Source organism: Humulus lupulus, chromosome 7 (assembly GCF_963169125.1).
Source record: "Humulus lupulus chromosome 7, drHumLupu1.1, whole genome shotgun sequence".
In the NCBI taxonomy this organism is placed as follows: Eukaryota; Viridiplantae; Streptophyta; class Magnoliopsida; order Rosales; family Cannabaceae; genus Humulus; species Humulus lupulus.
The window spans coordinates 193,831,973-193,844,375 of record NC_084799.1 but is presented as its reverse complement, the minus strand read 5'-3'; the positions used below and the strand labels follow the sequence as shown (position 1 = coordinate 193,844,375).

At 37.5% G+C, this 12,403-nt stretch overlaps 2 protein-coding genes across 2 annotated transcripts; one reads left to right on the top strand and one right to left on the bottom strand.

The window, feature by feature from the left end:
- The first annotated feature begins 379 nt into the window (after positions 1-379).
- Positions 380-3,060, top strand: LOC133789006 (transcription factor GTE7-like). Its single transcript, XM_062226713.1, has 4 exons — positions 380-1,988; positions 2,082-2,316; positions 2,439-2,701; positions 2,792-3,060. Exons 1-3 carry the CDS (start codon positions 600-602, stop codon positions 2,495-2,497), a joined length of 1,683 nt encoding a protein of 560 aa, XP_062082697.1. The 5' UTR covers positions 380-599; the 3' UTR covers positions 2,498-2,701; positions 2,792-3,060.
- Positions 3,061-3,816: 756 nt separating this feature from the next.
- On the bottom strand, positions 3,817-10,285 carry LOC133789005 (uncharacterized). Its single transcript, XM_062226712.1, has 9 exons — positions 10,116-10,285; positions 9,399-10,025; positions 8,641-8,766; positions 8,336-8,533; positions 7,935-8,162; positions 6,707-7,831; positions 6,175-6,459; positions 5,290-5,746; positions 3,817-4,986 (listed from the first exon to the last, which is right to left on the bottom strand). The coding sequence occupies exons 2-9, from the start codon at positions 9,990-9,992 to the stop codon at positions 4,175-4,177; spliced, it is 3,825 nt and encodes a 1,274-aa protein (XP_062082696.1). The 5' UTR covers positions 9,993-10,025; positions 10,116-10,285; the 3' UTR covers positions 3,817-4,174.
- Between the last annotated feature and the right edge of the window lie 2,118 nt (positions 10,286-12,403).

Here is a 12,403-nt window from a genome sequence, read left to right as displayed (position 1 = left end):
CGTAGCTTTTTCCTCACGCCGGTGACCTGAACTCAAATTGGGCTTTCGGTACACGTCATCAGCTGATGGACCCCACAAGCCTCAGAAAATTGAAAACCCTAAATGCACGACAGATTTGCCTCAAATTCAAATCCAAATTAGAATTCACACATTTAGGGAATCTTCTTTTACATCCGACGATCTACATTGCGCCACGTACAACCAAGATAGCATACCAACCGTCCGTGCCAGATCACACGGGTACAATCCCGGGCAGCTAGAGAATACAATCCTTACCGTTGGATCAACAATTGAACTCTAATCTCCGTTTATTATTCTGCCCAACATTTTGACGGGTAGATCTCGAGGCCTTTAAGAACCGACCCTAGCCCCCTTATCGTTCTCGCTCAGATTAGGGTAAGTTCCTTCAAACCCTAGGCTTCTTCCAAGCCCTTTTCTTGTCCTATATTCCTTGATCGGTGGCGCGTGGGGCAAATTGGTGGCGCGTGAGGATCATATTCGAGCTTATTCATGGTGGTTTATCTCTCAATTGGATTCGGAAACCCTCGTCGGAGCTCTGCCGGGCCCGTAGAGAAGGCCAAATCTAATTCCGTACTTCCATGGCTTCGGCCGTTTTAGCAAACCGAAACGAGACCAATTGGCCACAACCCATAGTCGGAGCTAGAGCAAAATTCATGGGGAAAGTTCCTAAGCACAAAAAATCCAAGAGACAATTCCAATTTCATGCAACTGCCGGTGACGTTAACGGGTGTCAGATCGACGAGTCTTCGGCCGTGACCCAGACAGCGTCGGACGATGCGTCGTCGATCAATCATCGGAGATCGGGCGAGCTCAATTTGGGTCATTCCCAATATGTGTCGTTTAACATGGGATCGTTTTCGAGCAAAGAACTGGGAGAGCTGAAGAATCGGCTAATGTCAGAGCTCGATCGAACACGACAATTGCAAAACCGAATCGACGCCGGAGAATTTGTCCCGTTGCCTAAGAAATCTGGGCCCGGGAAGAAATCTGGTTTGAAACGGCCTTTACCCTCGAATTCGAATCAATTTGCCAAAGATTTGAGCTCCAATTTCAAGCGATCGCATTGGGAAAACCCGATTTTGATGAAGAATTGCAGTCCAATATTGTCGAAGCTGATGAAGCATAAGCACGCATGGGTCTTTAACAAGCCTGTCGATGCCCCTGCCGAGGGGCTCCACGATTATCACGACATAATCAAGCGCCCGATGGATCTGGGTACCGTTAAATCGAACCTTGCCAAGAATCTCTACGCTTCGCCTGTGGATTTCGCTGCTGATGTGAGGCTAACGTTTCACAACGCCATGACCTATAATCCCAAGGGCCACGACGTTCACGCCATGGCCGAACAGCTTCTCGCGAGGTTTGAGGAGCTGTATCAGCCTCTAAAAGAGCAATTGGGCGAAGGTCCGGGAGCCGAACGGCCTTACGATGATGAGCTGCAGGCGAGTTCGTGGGATCATGTGGAGCCGGAGAGGCCAAAACGTGAAGAGTCGTCGTTCAGAGCAGAGAAGAAACCAGAGCCTGAACGGGTGCATGCGCCTGCGAGCTCGTCAAACCCTGCTCCTCCTCCGCCTCCTCCTTCGGTTCAATCACCAGTTCGTACGCCATCGCCCATGCGGGCACCGCCCGTCAAGCCTTTGAAGCAGCCGAAGCCGAAGGCAAAGGATCCAAATAAAAGGGAGATGAGCATGGAAGAGAAGCACAGATTGGGAGTTGGGTTGCAGAGTTTGCCACAGGAGAAGATGGAACAAGTGGTTCAGATCATAAAGAAGAGAAATGGGCATTTGAAACAGGATGGTGATGAGATTGAGCTCGACATCGAAGCCGTCGATACGGAGACTCTTTGGGAGTTGGATCGTCTTGTCACCAATTGGAAGAAGATGGTCAGCAAGATTAAACGACAAGCTCTCATGAACAATACCATTGGCAGCAACAACCATAGCATGGCTGCCCATAAAGGCAATGTGGTGAGTAGAATATGTCATTGTCCTAAATTTTCTTTATTTCTATGCTATTTTAGCAATGGCTAATGGAATAAAATTGATTTGTTTCTTTAATAGGAATCAAGGGTGAGCGAAAAGGCTGAAGCTGGTCCACCAGAGCCGAAAAAGGCAAAGAAAGGAGAAGCTAGGGATGAAGATGTGGACATTGGTGACGACATGCCCATGAGTAGCTTTCCTCCAGTTGAAATCGAGAAAGATGTTGGAGAACACCATAATGGTGGTGGTGGTGGTGGTGGGAGTAGTAGTTCTAGCAGCTCAAGCAGTTCAAGTAGTGATTCCTCGTCATCCAGTGGTATAACCCAATTATGATTTTTGGGGGGATTTGTGCCGAGGAAAACCCTCGTCATTTCATTTTATATTGTGCTTTGAACGAAATTTTCTTAGTTGTTGTTGTGGTTTGCTCCGTTTATACAGATTCAGATTCTGGTAGTAGTTCAGGGAGTGATTCCGATGATGATAATGCCCACTCGTAGTTTCTCAATGCGGCTTTGAATTGGAATTATAGCCAAGGAGTCTTAACTGATGATAAAAAACGAACGCACCTGATTGGGTGTGTGTGAGAAGAATGAACTTTATGAAGAAAGTAATGCCATCGGCATTGGCATTGGCATTGGCGGATCCTTTCCACCGACGAGAAGAGGAGCTTCACAGGTGGGCGGGAGATATATATCGATGAGGTATGAGTCCTGTGAAGGAGTGTTTGCCGTTGATAGTACAGTATACCAATATGAACTTTGTATTGAATATGCTTAAATCTTCTCTTACAGGGACAGCAGGTGAGAGAGAGGGAAAGGGTTCGTGGTCTCCCCCCAAGTATGAATGGGATGGATGGTGTTGAGTTAGTTAAGTGTTATTATACAAAAAAAAATTGTAAAGAGATGACCTTTTGTAGGATATTTGATTAGACACCTAGAATCAGATGTAATGAACAACGTTGTGTAAACTTCACATTCCCTCCTTAATCTTTGAATCCAATAAATATTTACCTATTGGTTTCTAATTAATAATACCAATCTTTAAACAGCAAATTGTGACACATTCTTTGTGATAGATTGTTCTCGAAGCAAAAACATGGAAAGTAGACAGAGGGAGGTATCTAACTATTTAAAAGAATTATTATTGTTGATGTTATGAGGTTGTCTGTCAGTCAAGATTAGCATGTTTATGATTCTTGGATTCTATGTCTTGGCCGAAGGACAAGCCATGTGCTTTTTCAATGTGGCAGTAACTTTTCACTCGTTGAACCGCATGATAACGTTGTAACGAAGCTAGTATTACCAATCAATAATATGTCCCTACTATAAGAAAAAGGAAAAAGAGGAAAAATATAAAAAATAAAAACAAAAGTTGGATGGTCCAGCTAAATGGAAATGGAAAAAGGTAATGAGTTTGTTGTGGATTGAAAAAGAAAAAATGAGCTACGTGTTAACTAGTTACAGACTATTAGGGGATGATTCTGTGCATTTGATGGTGATGGAAAATGAGTTTCCATTGGCTGAGAATGTAATGGAAAATCATCAGAAAGAGGTTTCTTTAGACTAAATGCATATCAAGTTGAGATCATGTGGAATCTTCCTTCAATTAAAGACAACTTTTCCTCTCCATTTACATTTGTTCTGATAGACCTCGTGTTTTCTCCTAACATTAGTGGCCCCAAAATTTACTTAACGACATATAGAAGGAAATTGGAAACTAACCCACCATAAATTTATGGTTGTTGACCCATCAAAGTTGACATTGAGACTAGTTGTAAAACTAAATGAACAATTAACAATAATCTTGCTCATAATAATTTAAAAAAAAAACATTCATCTTTGATGGTGAAGAATTGTCACAAAAGAGTAGCACACCTAGCAATAGAAAAAAAACAATGGCATAAAGCACCAGGCTGGACCTCACTTGAGACAATAATACCAAGTACTAATGCTAGAGCTGATAATTGTTCAAAATGGTTTCAGCAACAATGAACTTTTTCGCTAATACAAAACAAAATTCTCTCTCAAAACTGGTATGTTGGCTTTTACAAACTGCTTTCAGAATTGATGGTGGCTACAATCTGCCTACTGAAAGGAGCATCCACACTATTTGATAAGTTGTACTCGTCAATGAGCTTGCATTGCATCTCATTTTAAGGAATTGAAGAAAGAAAACTATTGGCTCACTTGGGGTTGACACAGAGCGCGAGCTTCTTGATTTAAAGAATTAAGAAAGCTCTCATTCAAGCCGATGCTCTTCATGGTTTGAAAGATCTTGCCACAAAATTTCCGTACTTCAGCCCTCCTTGACTGCTTTTCTGGCTTATTTGTTACCAAGACCTCTATCAAATGACAGAGACTAGGGAGATGGCTGCTCCAAATTTCGTGCAATGCATCTGCGTTGTTTATGTCGAATGGACCTAGTGACTTGGATATTTCAATTACCAAATCAAGTGCTTCAACCCGTCGATAGTCGGATTTCGAACTGCCACATTTCTCCAAGAGGGAACCCAAGACTTGACGTCCAATCCAAGGCCTTCTGCGGAATATGTCTTTCAAAAATTCAGACTTGATTTGTGACTTTTTACTATCAAAATATTCTACCAGAACACGCTGGAATATATCAAAAACTCCTTGCAGCTTAGCCTCTGGAAGATTTTTTCCATCAATGATCTTAAGTATCCAGAAAGTCGAGTTCTGAGCAAGAGAAGCAATCATCTTTTGTCGGTTCCAAGAGGCTGATTGCTTCTTATTAGCAAGTTTCTTTTTCTTAATTGGTTTTGACGCCAACTTCAAATTCTTTTGCAACAAAGATTCAAGAGTAGGTAGTTGCACATCTTCACCCTTGGGGTACTCCTTCGCTTTAAATATCTTCTTTTGTAGAATTCCCCATATGCGTTGCCCAAGCTGTTCGCTACTTTCTGCGGTAGGTGGATTAACAAGTTGTCGTGCCAAGTAGGAATACACCAAGAGAGCTTGTGGCTTACCTGTTTATTAAGAAAAGCACAGTAATAAATGAGAAGGGAAATTCTGTAAATTACAGACATAAGGATAATCAACCAATCCTATTTTACATCAGAGATTAATCAACCAAAAACGATGCAAGTTAAAGGGGTACCAAATCCAAGCTACATATGCACATTAAATGTTTCATTAATCATTTGTTAAATGTCCATTCCTTATTGAGCATAGTGACAGCAAGTGCACATTTAGACTTATCTAAGATCCTTCAACCGTATTCTACATTATATTTCGTGTAATAGTTTATCTATGTAGAAGTCAGAGATTACCTGGGTTTTCATGCAAGTAAATTTCCAGCAGTGAAAGTACACGAAGTTTGAAAAGCATGAGCTGATACTGAGCAGTATCACTCCCAGCCTGAGCTTTTCGCTCTTTAAAGATCTGGGCTAGGTATGTATCCATTCGAAACATAGCATCATCATCCATTCCTCCATCAGAATCATCATCTGAAGCAGCAGAAACTTCATTGTGAACTTCCTCAAGCCCCCCTACAGCCTCTGAGTCATCTGTCTGCTCCTCACTTTCACCGGTTTCACCTGTCTCGGCATTATCAATCACCTCATCCTCGTCTTCGATCTTCAGAAAATCTTCATCGTCGTCATCCTCTTCAACATCATCATCACTCTCAGCAACCTGATGCCTAGCAGGTTTCAGAGTCTTCTTAATTACTCGTAACATTTGCAGAAGACCATCATCCGTGATATCATCACAGAAATGTTTGAAAACCTGAAGAGGCAAATGAATGTCAGATTACAGTAACAAGTTTTGCTTGAGATTCCATTACACGAGAAATAGTTTACAAGACCGATTGCTGTAAACAAGGGCAAGAAGAAATTTCAATGAAGTCATAATTTGTTGTGCCATGACAACAATTTTTTTTCCAACTATGATCAACTATTCATGAGACAAAATTCAGTTTCGGCTAGTCAGATAAATTGCAAATTCACAAAAATAAATCCCATAGCAAAAGTCAGCAGCCCACCTGCACCAAATTATAAACGAAAACGCATATGCTCTAATGCATAAAACATACAGAAAATTGCAAATACCAAATTAAATGTCAAGCAGTATGAACATAAGGAAACGATATATAAAGTTAATAAACCATATAATTGGATCAAGAAGCTGAAAACACTAGCCCATTTAAATCTGACCTGCTCAATAGCAGTTCGCATAGGAGCCGATGACTGTGGCAACAATGAAAGCAATGTATCTACAAGAACATCCATTACTGCAGGTGCAGCATCATCGTTGTCCTCTTCCCCCGAAGATTCAAGAAGATCAGGAGTTGGAAAAGCCTTCTTACAACATATAATTAACTCAGAGGCGGCTTCTGAAAACTCTCTTGGCCGTAGGAGAATTTGCAAAAGCAACTGGATGAGCAAGTACCTTAATGCATGCAATCTGTTTGCATCATTGCTCAATCCACTATTCCTCTCCTGCCATCATAAAAAAATTGATAGCACTTAGTAAATATGTGTCATATCACAGGACAAACTTATTGAAATATTCAGTGGCAGACAAGTGAATTAAAATAAGGGAGAAAAAGGAAAGAAAAAACAGGCCTGCTACAGTATATTTGATCTTTTTAAAAGAAAAAATTATTTGATTATATTTTTGGGATGTTTTTCTAATAAACATTTTGTTGATTTTGGTTGAATTGAATGCGGATCCAAGTAAAAGTACCTCTCTTGAGAGTGAAGTTTCTGTCTTTATCAGTTTCTTAATTACACTTTCTTCTTCATCTTCCAATGGTCGAAATACAGAAATTGATGGAATATTGCGTAAAGTACTAAGAAAACGCATGAAGTATGAACCAAGATCATTTGGCTCAAGACCACTTGTCTGAGCACGTGACCCTTCACCCTTTTGGGCATTTGCCAACAGCAACTGAAGTTGCTCGATACACATCTTGCAAAGAGCACTGGAAGTGGCTACTTTCGGCCACCTGAACTTCTCTTGTAACTCAAAAGATGTTACTTCAGTGCCAAGAGATGCAGTAAACACGCCTTGAATAGCCAGGAACTTCAAGATCTCTTTTTGAATGCGGAACTTCGCTTCATTATCAAGCTTTAAATACTTCAATACACTAGGCAATGATTCAACAATCCAAGTTTTCAAAAAATCAGAATTTCCCAAAGTCCCAAGTGATTCTTTGTCTTCAACTGAACCCATCTCTGAATTGTCATCTGTTGTTTGACTCTGATCTGAAGGTTCCTCGGAAGGATGACTTTCATCCACAAACATATCCTGTAAGTTCTGAATAAACAGCATGCACCCAGATTCTGTACTGAAATCAGCCATAAATTCCTTAACCGTTTTTGTTCGTGTGATAGAGTCAAATTTTCCATTGCTGTGTTTTTGTAGAGCAACAATTACAGCAACCTTTTTGACATCATCATGCTTAACCCAATCTGACATCTCTTTCAGAAAATGTTGTGCAACTTTATAAAGCCACGAGTCCTTGGTAGACAGTATGTCCATCAGGCACTGGACTAGTTTGTATGACAAAACAAGTGGAACAAAAGATGCAGGCAACCTTGGCAATAGTAGAAGCAGAACATCAAATGCCAAGTGCTTCCGGTCATGAGATGACAGGAGAAGAGATCCTTCAATAATTACCTCAATGAAACATTGCAAGTTCTTCACAATTTCTTCTTCAGAAGAACTAGATTTGCGATTTTTCTTGTGCTTCTTCATAGAACTTGAAAGAGACACTACATCCCCAGTTTGCAAAAGACTTTCAGGTAAAAGAATATTTACCAGAACAGGCCACACACTGTGTACTCTAGGTTGGCAGAAGGTTGATTCCTGACATATTCAAAGAAAAAAGTTACTTCATTACTTCTTTTACTTGTTGAAAGCCACATGTCTAGCACCTAGAAAAACATAAATGTGCAGAATACCACTCTACCTTCAAACAATTAGCAAGCAACGATAGATGGTCAGCAGCAAAAAGTTCGTTAGCACAGAATGGATTTGGCAAAAGTTTACCAAACATTGCACTTTCAGTAGAAGTTTTTTCACGAACTTTCAGAGCCAGAAGCAACGCATCAGGATTTCCAACTTCTGTAGCCCCCGCAAACCACTCACTAAGTCCTGGAGCTTCTAACACATGGTTTAATACAGCTTCTGTGGGCAACTGCAACAGGATGAAAATTCAATCAATAAAAAAGGAATGTACTGTCATAGGTCAAACCAATTCCCCCACTTTTTCTTTAATAGAAAATAACGGGTTCATACATTAAGTAAAAAAGACTAAGCAGCTAATGCTACAAGTACTTATACAAATTTTACTCATCAAGTCATTCATACCATTTCAACCAAATCCAAAATAACAGACACAGCAGGCTCTTGCAAGTATCGCTTTTTGACTGCAAGGGAGATGACAAGACTGGTAAATTCCTTTATGTAAGGAGTATCTTGATTAGAATTCCATTCCTCAACCAGTCTCCTGGACCGGGCCAGAGAGCCATAAGCAAATAAGCGACCCAAAAGGGACTCCCTAGCTTCCTGCAATGTCATAACCCATAAGAAAGCAAGCTAATGAAAACATAAAGGAAGAGAAGATAAAGCAGCAAACAATTAACTGAAACATACAGAAAACATATCTCGCTTACCTGACCCTTCATTGATGAAGTTATCTCTAACAAATCATTTATGAGTTTCAGCAGAGAGTCCACTTTAATGTTGGGTATGCTGCCTATTACCATTGTTAAACCTAATGCAAAGCCTTGCCTTGCACACTGCAAAAACAATACATGTGAAAAATTAGTCATTATTAACATGCTTTCTAATTTCTACAAAAATAAAACATTCAATCCATCTTTTCAAGCACCGCATACATAAAAGATTCTGTAAATGTAAATAATACCGTTAACAGTATTTCACTAAAAAAATGTTATTAACCAAACTGGCTCTGGCACCTTAAAAGATTTGAAAAAAAATTGTGTCATAGCAGTACAAGAAAAAAATTAATAGATGGTTGAACAATATCCAACTTTATGAGTTACTGTATGCAATTTAGAGATTCTACAATCATCCAAAAAGCATCATGACTAGATTAGCTAATTAAATAAAAAATATACTACCAACCCTTCAATAAACTCCAAAAGTTTTATAAGCAATACCAATTAAGTATATAAATCAAACGTGAGAACATTGAGGTCCTTGAGAAATTCATAAAGCTCCACCCAATTTGAATTATAATAGAATCAGTTCGTCAATAATTATGCCAAACTCAACAAATAGAAACAGGGAGTGCAACAACTCAGTCTCAGTGTGTATACTCTAAATTCTTATACACAGAAAGAATCTACACATTACATCAAACAGAGCAATGATAAAAGAAATTGATAACATTTGTATATATGTATACCTCTCTGGACGAAGAAACACCACGAATGAGCCTCCGAATGGCATATCTCAAAGAGGGCGCACACTGATTCAAGCCATCATCCTTCTCAGCTTCCAACTTCAATCCACCCTCAATCACATCCTTGCTCTCAAGCCTGTCATATACTTTCTGAACTTGCTGCAACTCAGTTACCAATGCTTCCACCGCTGCTTCTCTCAAAGAAGCTTCAGAACAAGACAAGTCCTTAAAAACACCAATGTGGAACTCAGGCAAAACACTACCAGATGAGGAGGACTCCTCCACAGTAGAAGCCTTGACTTCAACCTCCATTTTTTTGGGCTTAGCTTCTTCATTCTCCGAAACAGAATGGCGTCTCACTTTGTCCAAAGCTTTTCTCTTCTTCCTCCTCTCCATAGGCTTAACTGAATTCACAACAACACCAGAAGAAGACCCAGCTTCCTCATTCTTCACCGGCTCATCATTACCCTTTTGCTTCTTCTTCGTCTTCTTTTTCAATTTATCACTCGAAATAACCTCATTAATGGGAGTATCTAATTGACCCTCTTCAGCTTCAACTTCCATAGATTCAGAGCTTCTCTTTTTACCACTACCCATTGAAGCTTAAGAAAAGAAATTCAACTATAGTGGCTGCAAAACCAAATCAAATGACAACCATAAATTTAGAAACCGGTTTCACATAAACCCTACTCAAAATTTATAGAGAACAATTTTACTAACCTGGAGAGTGGAGCGGTGATGGTGGCGGTGGTCTTGGTCCGGTTGGGGATGGCTGGTTGTATTGTCTTGTCCAAGCTTAGAATGTTGGGGCGGCCGAAACTGGAGTGGGCAGAGGGCAGTGTTTGCTGAGCAGAGTCTCTTAGGTATGTTTAGGAATGGGCCTATTTCTCGGTACTCGACGGACTATATAGGTTTAGGCATGGGCCTTGAATTTTTAGATTTATGGCATCAATATACAATAATTTGTGTATATTAACAAATACATCTCCAATCTCCGATGTATGTCGTATGTTATGTGATAAATTTTACACAAAATACGTTTTCTTGTTATATTTGGTCCATTTTTTTTATTTGTACTTCAATCCACACGGTGTAAATTAACTAAAAAGATTAATATAGCTTTCAATGCTTATTTAAAATATACAAAACAATTCATTTTTATTATTAAAAGATAAATTAAAAGTTAAAAACTAAAAACCCTTTTCAATTAATAAATTATATTAATGAGTGGCAAGTGAGTAATTAAAAAATATAGTATTTATTGTGAGCCAAATTTAGCAAAATTATATTTTGTGTTAAATTTAGCACAACTTTCAGCATATGCCAAATTTGGCACACATTTTAGACCACCATTGAAATTATATTTTATGGTGATGTGCTAACAAATGGTTATGCACCACTTTTATAGCAATCATTGGAGATGCTCTAACCTTCAACATAGTTGGTGCCACTTATGGCTTCATATCCATGAGGTTAAGGAAGGGCTCAATCTTTGAAATTTTCATTTATTGTAACAAGTATGGATATATTATATAATATTATATGGAGTAATGATAAGTGCATTAAAATTATGTACCAAAATATTACTCCAACTGACATGACAGTTTTATTTAACTAATCAAGTTAAGGCGAGACTCGTTGTTTTAAAAAATAGTATCACGTTAGTATGTGTAATGTTTTGGTGCACTTATCATTATTCTTTTATATATTGTCCATTTGTGATGATGTGTTGTCCTCCTTTCCTTTGTGACAGTGTATCTGATCCTTGATTGAGGATTGTTGAACATTACTTTTCTCCTTAGATGCACTAAAAGATATGCCATCAATAGAGAAATAGAAAATCAAATACATTGTCGCTTGCTTGGGAATTATGTTCTATACTAAATTATAATGTATCTCATTGTTCTATGTAATAATCTAAAATATATCTTTCATATATAAAAAGTGTGTAGATAATAAATAATTTTATTTTTTTTAATAGTTTGTTTTGTTAACTTTAACAGAATATTCTAAATATTTAACGAAATATATCTCTAAAATTAATTAAAAATAGATATTTATTAATTATATTAATGTAAATTTAAATTCAAATTCAAATGTTATAAATATCATTATTATAATAATATATAATACAAAACTAAATATTTAATAATTATATTAATATAAAATATTATTATGATAATAATATATAATCCTCACTTTTTAGTAATTATATTAATATGAATTCAAATATTATAAAATATTATTATAATAATATTCAAGATTAGATATTTAATACTTACATTAATATAAATTTAAATATTATAAAATATTATTAGAATAATAATATATAATGCATAATCTTAATTTTTATTAAAAAATTATTTTATGTTTAAAATGGTTGTCATATATATTTTAAAAAAAAATCATAAACAATGTTTTGGTTTAATTTTTCATTTAATATGTTTATGTCATTTTTTATATATAATATTGTTTATTTATTTGAAATTTATATGACAATGATACAAATTTAATAAAAATAATTAATAAATTCTATAAATAAAACTAAGCAAACGTTTGTATGTTGATTGTACTTAGTATAGATACATATATATAGGGGAATTCTCCTATACGGGATTCACTTTATGCCCTACCAGTAAGGCTCTCAGTGTTCTCGACCAGTGAACAGTTTTCGGCGCAGTTTTTTTTATGACCGTGTATATTGTAGCTATTTAGAGCATCCTGCAAATTTTCAGAAAATTCCGAATAGTTTACAGTATCGAAAACTAACTTCAAACATGTTGTTACACGTGTGACTAATTTTTTTATGCACGTGGAGAACAACATGTTTGAACCTAGTTTTCGGTACCGTAAACTATTCGGACTTTTTTGAAAAATTTGCAGAATGCTTTAAATAACTACAATTTTATGAAAATTTTTTGTCAAGAACCTAGTTTTCGGTACTGTAAATTATCCCCTAGGATAATTCTTTTATAAGGGCCTCACTTTAAGTCTTACCGGTGGGGCTC

What these genes read in the sequence shown, in the direction of transcription:
- LOC133789005 (XM_062226712.1), bottom strand. Translation starts at nt 9,992, where the DNA reads ATGGGTAGTGGTAAAAAGAGAAGCTCTGAATCTATGGAAGTTGAAGCT. An exon ending in CTTCATCAATGAAGGGTCAG is followed by an intron (nt 8,534 to 8,640) that starts GTAAGCGAGATA and finishes ATGACATTGCAG; the next exon opens with GAAGCTAGGGAGTCCCTTTT. An exon ending in TGCTTGCTAATTGTTTGAAG is followed by an intron (nt 7,832 to 7,934) that starts GTAGAGTGGTAT and finishes TGAATATGTCAG; the next exon opens with GAATCAACCTTCTGCCAACC.
- LOC133789006 (XM_062226713.1), top strand. Translation starts at nt 600, where the DNA reads ATGGCTTCGGCCGTTTTAGCAAACCGAAACGAGACCAATTGGCCACAA. An exon ending in CTGCCCATAAAGGCAATGTG is followed by an intron (nt 1,989 to 2,081) that starts GTGAGTAGAATA and finishes TTTCTTTAATAG; the next exon opens with GAATCAAGGGTGAGCGAAAA. An exon ending in TGATTCCTCGTCATCCAGTG is followed by an intron (nt 2,317 to 2,438) that starts GTATAACCCAAT and finishes CCGTTTATACAG; the next exon opens with ATTCAGATTCTGGTAGTAGT.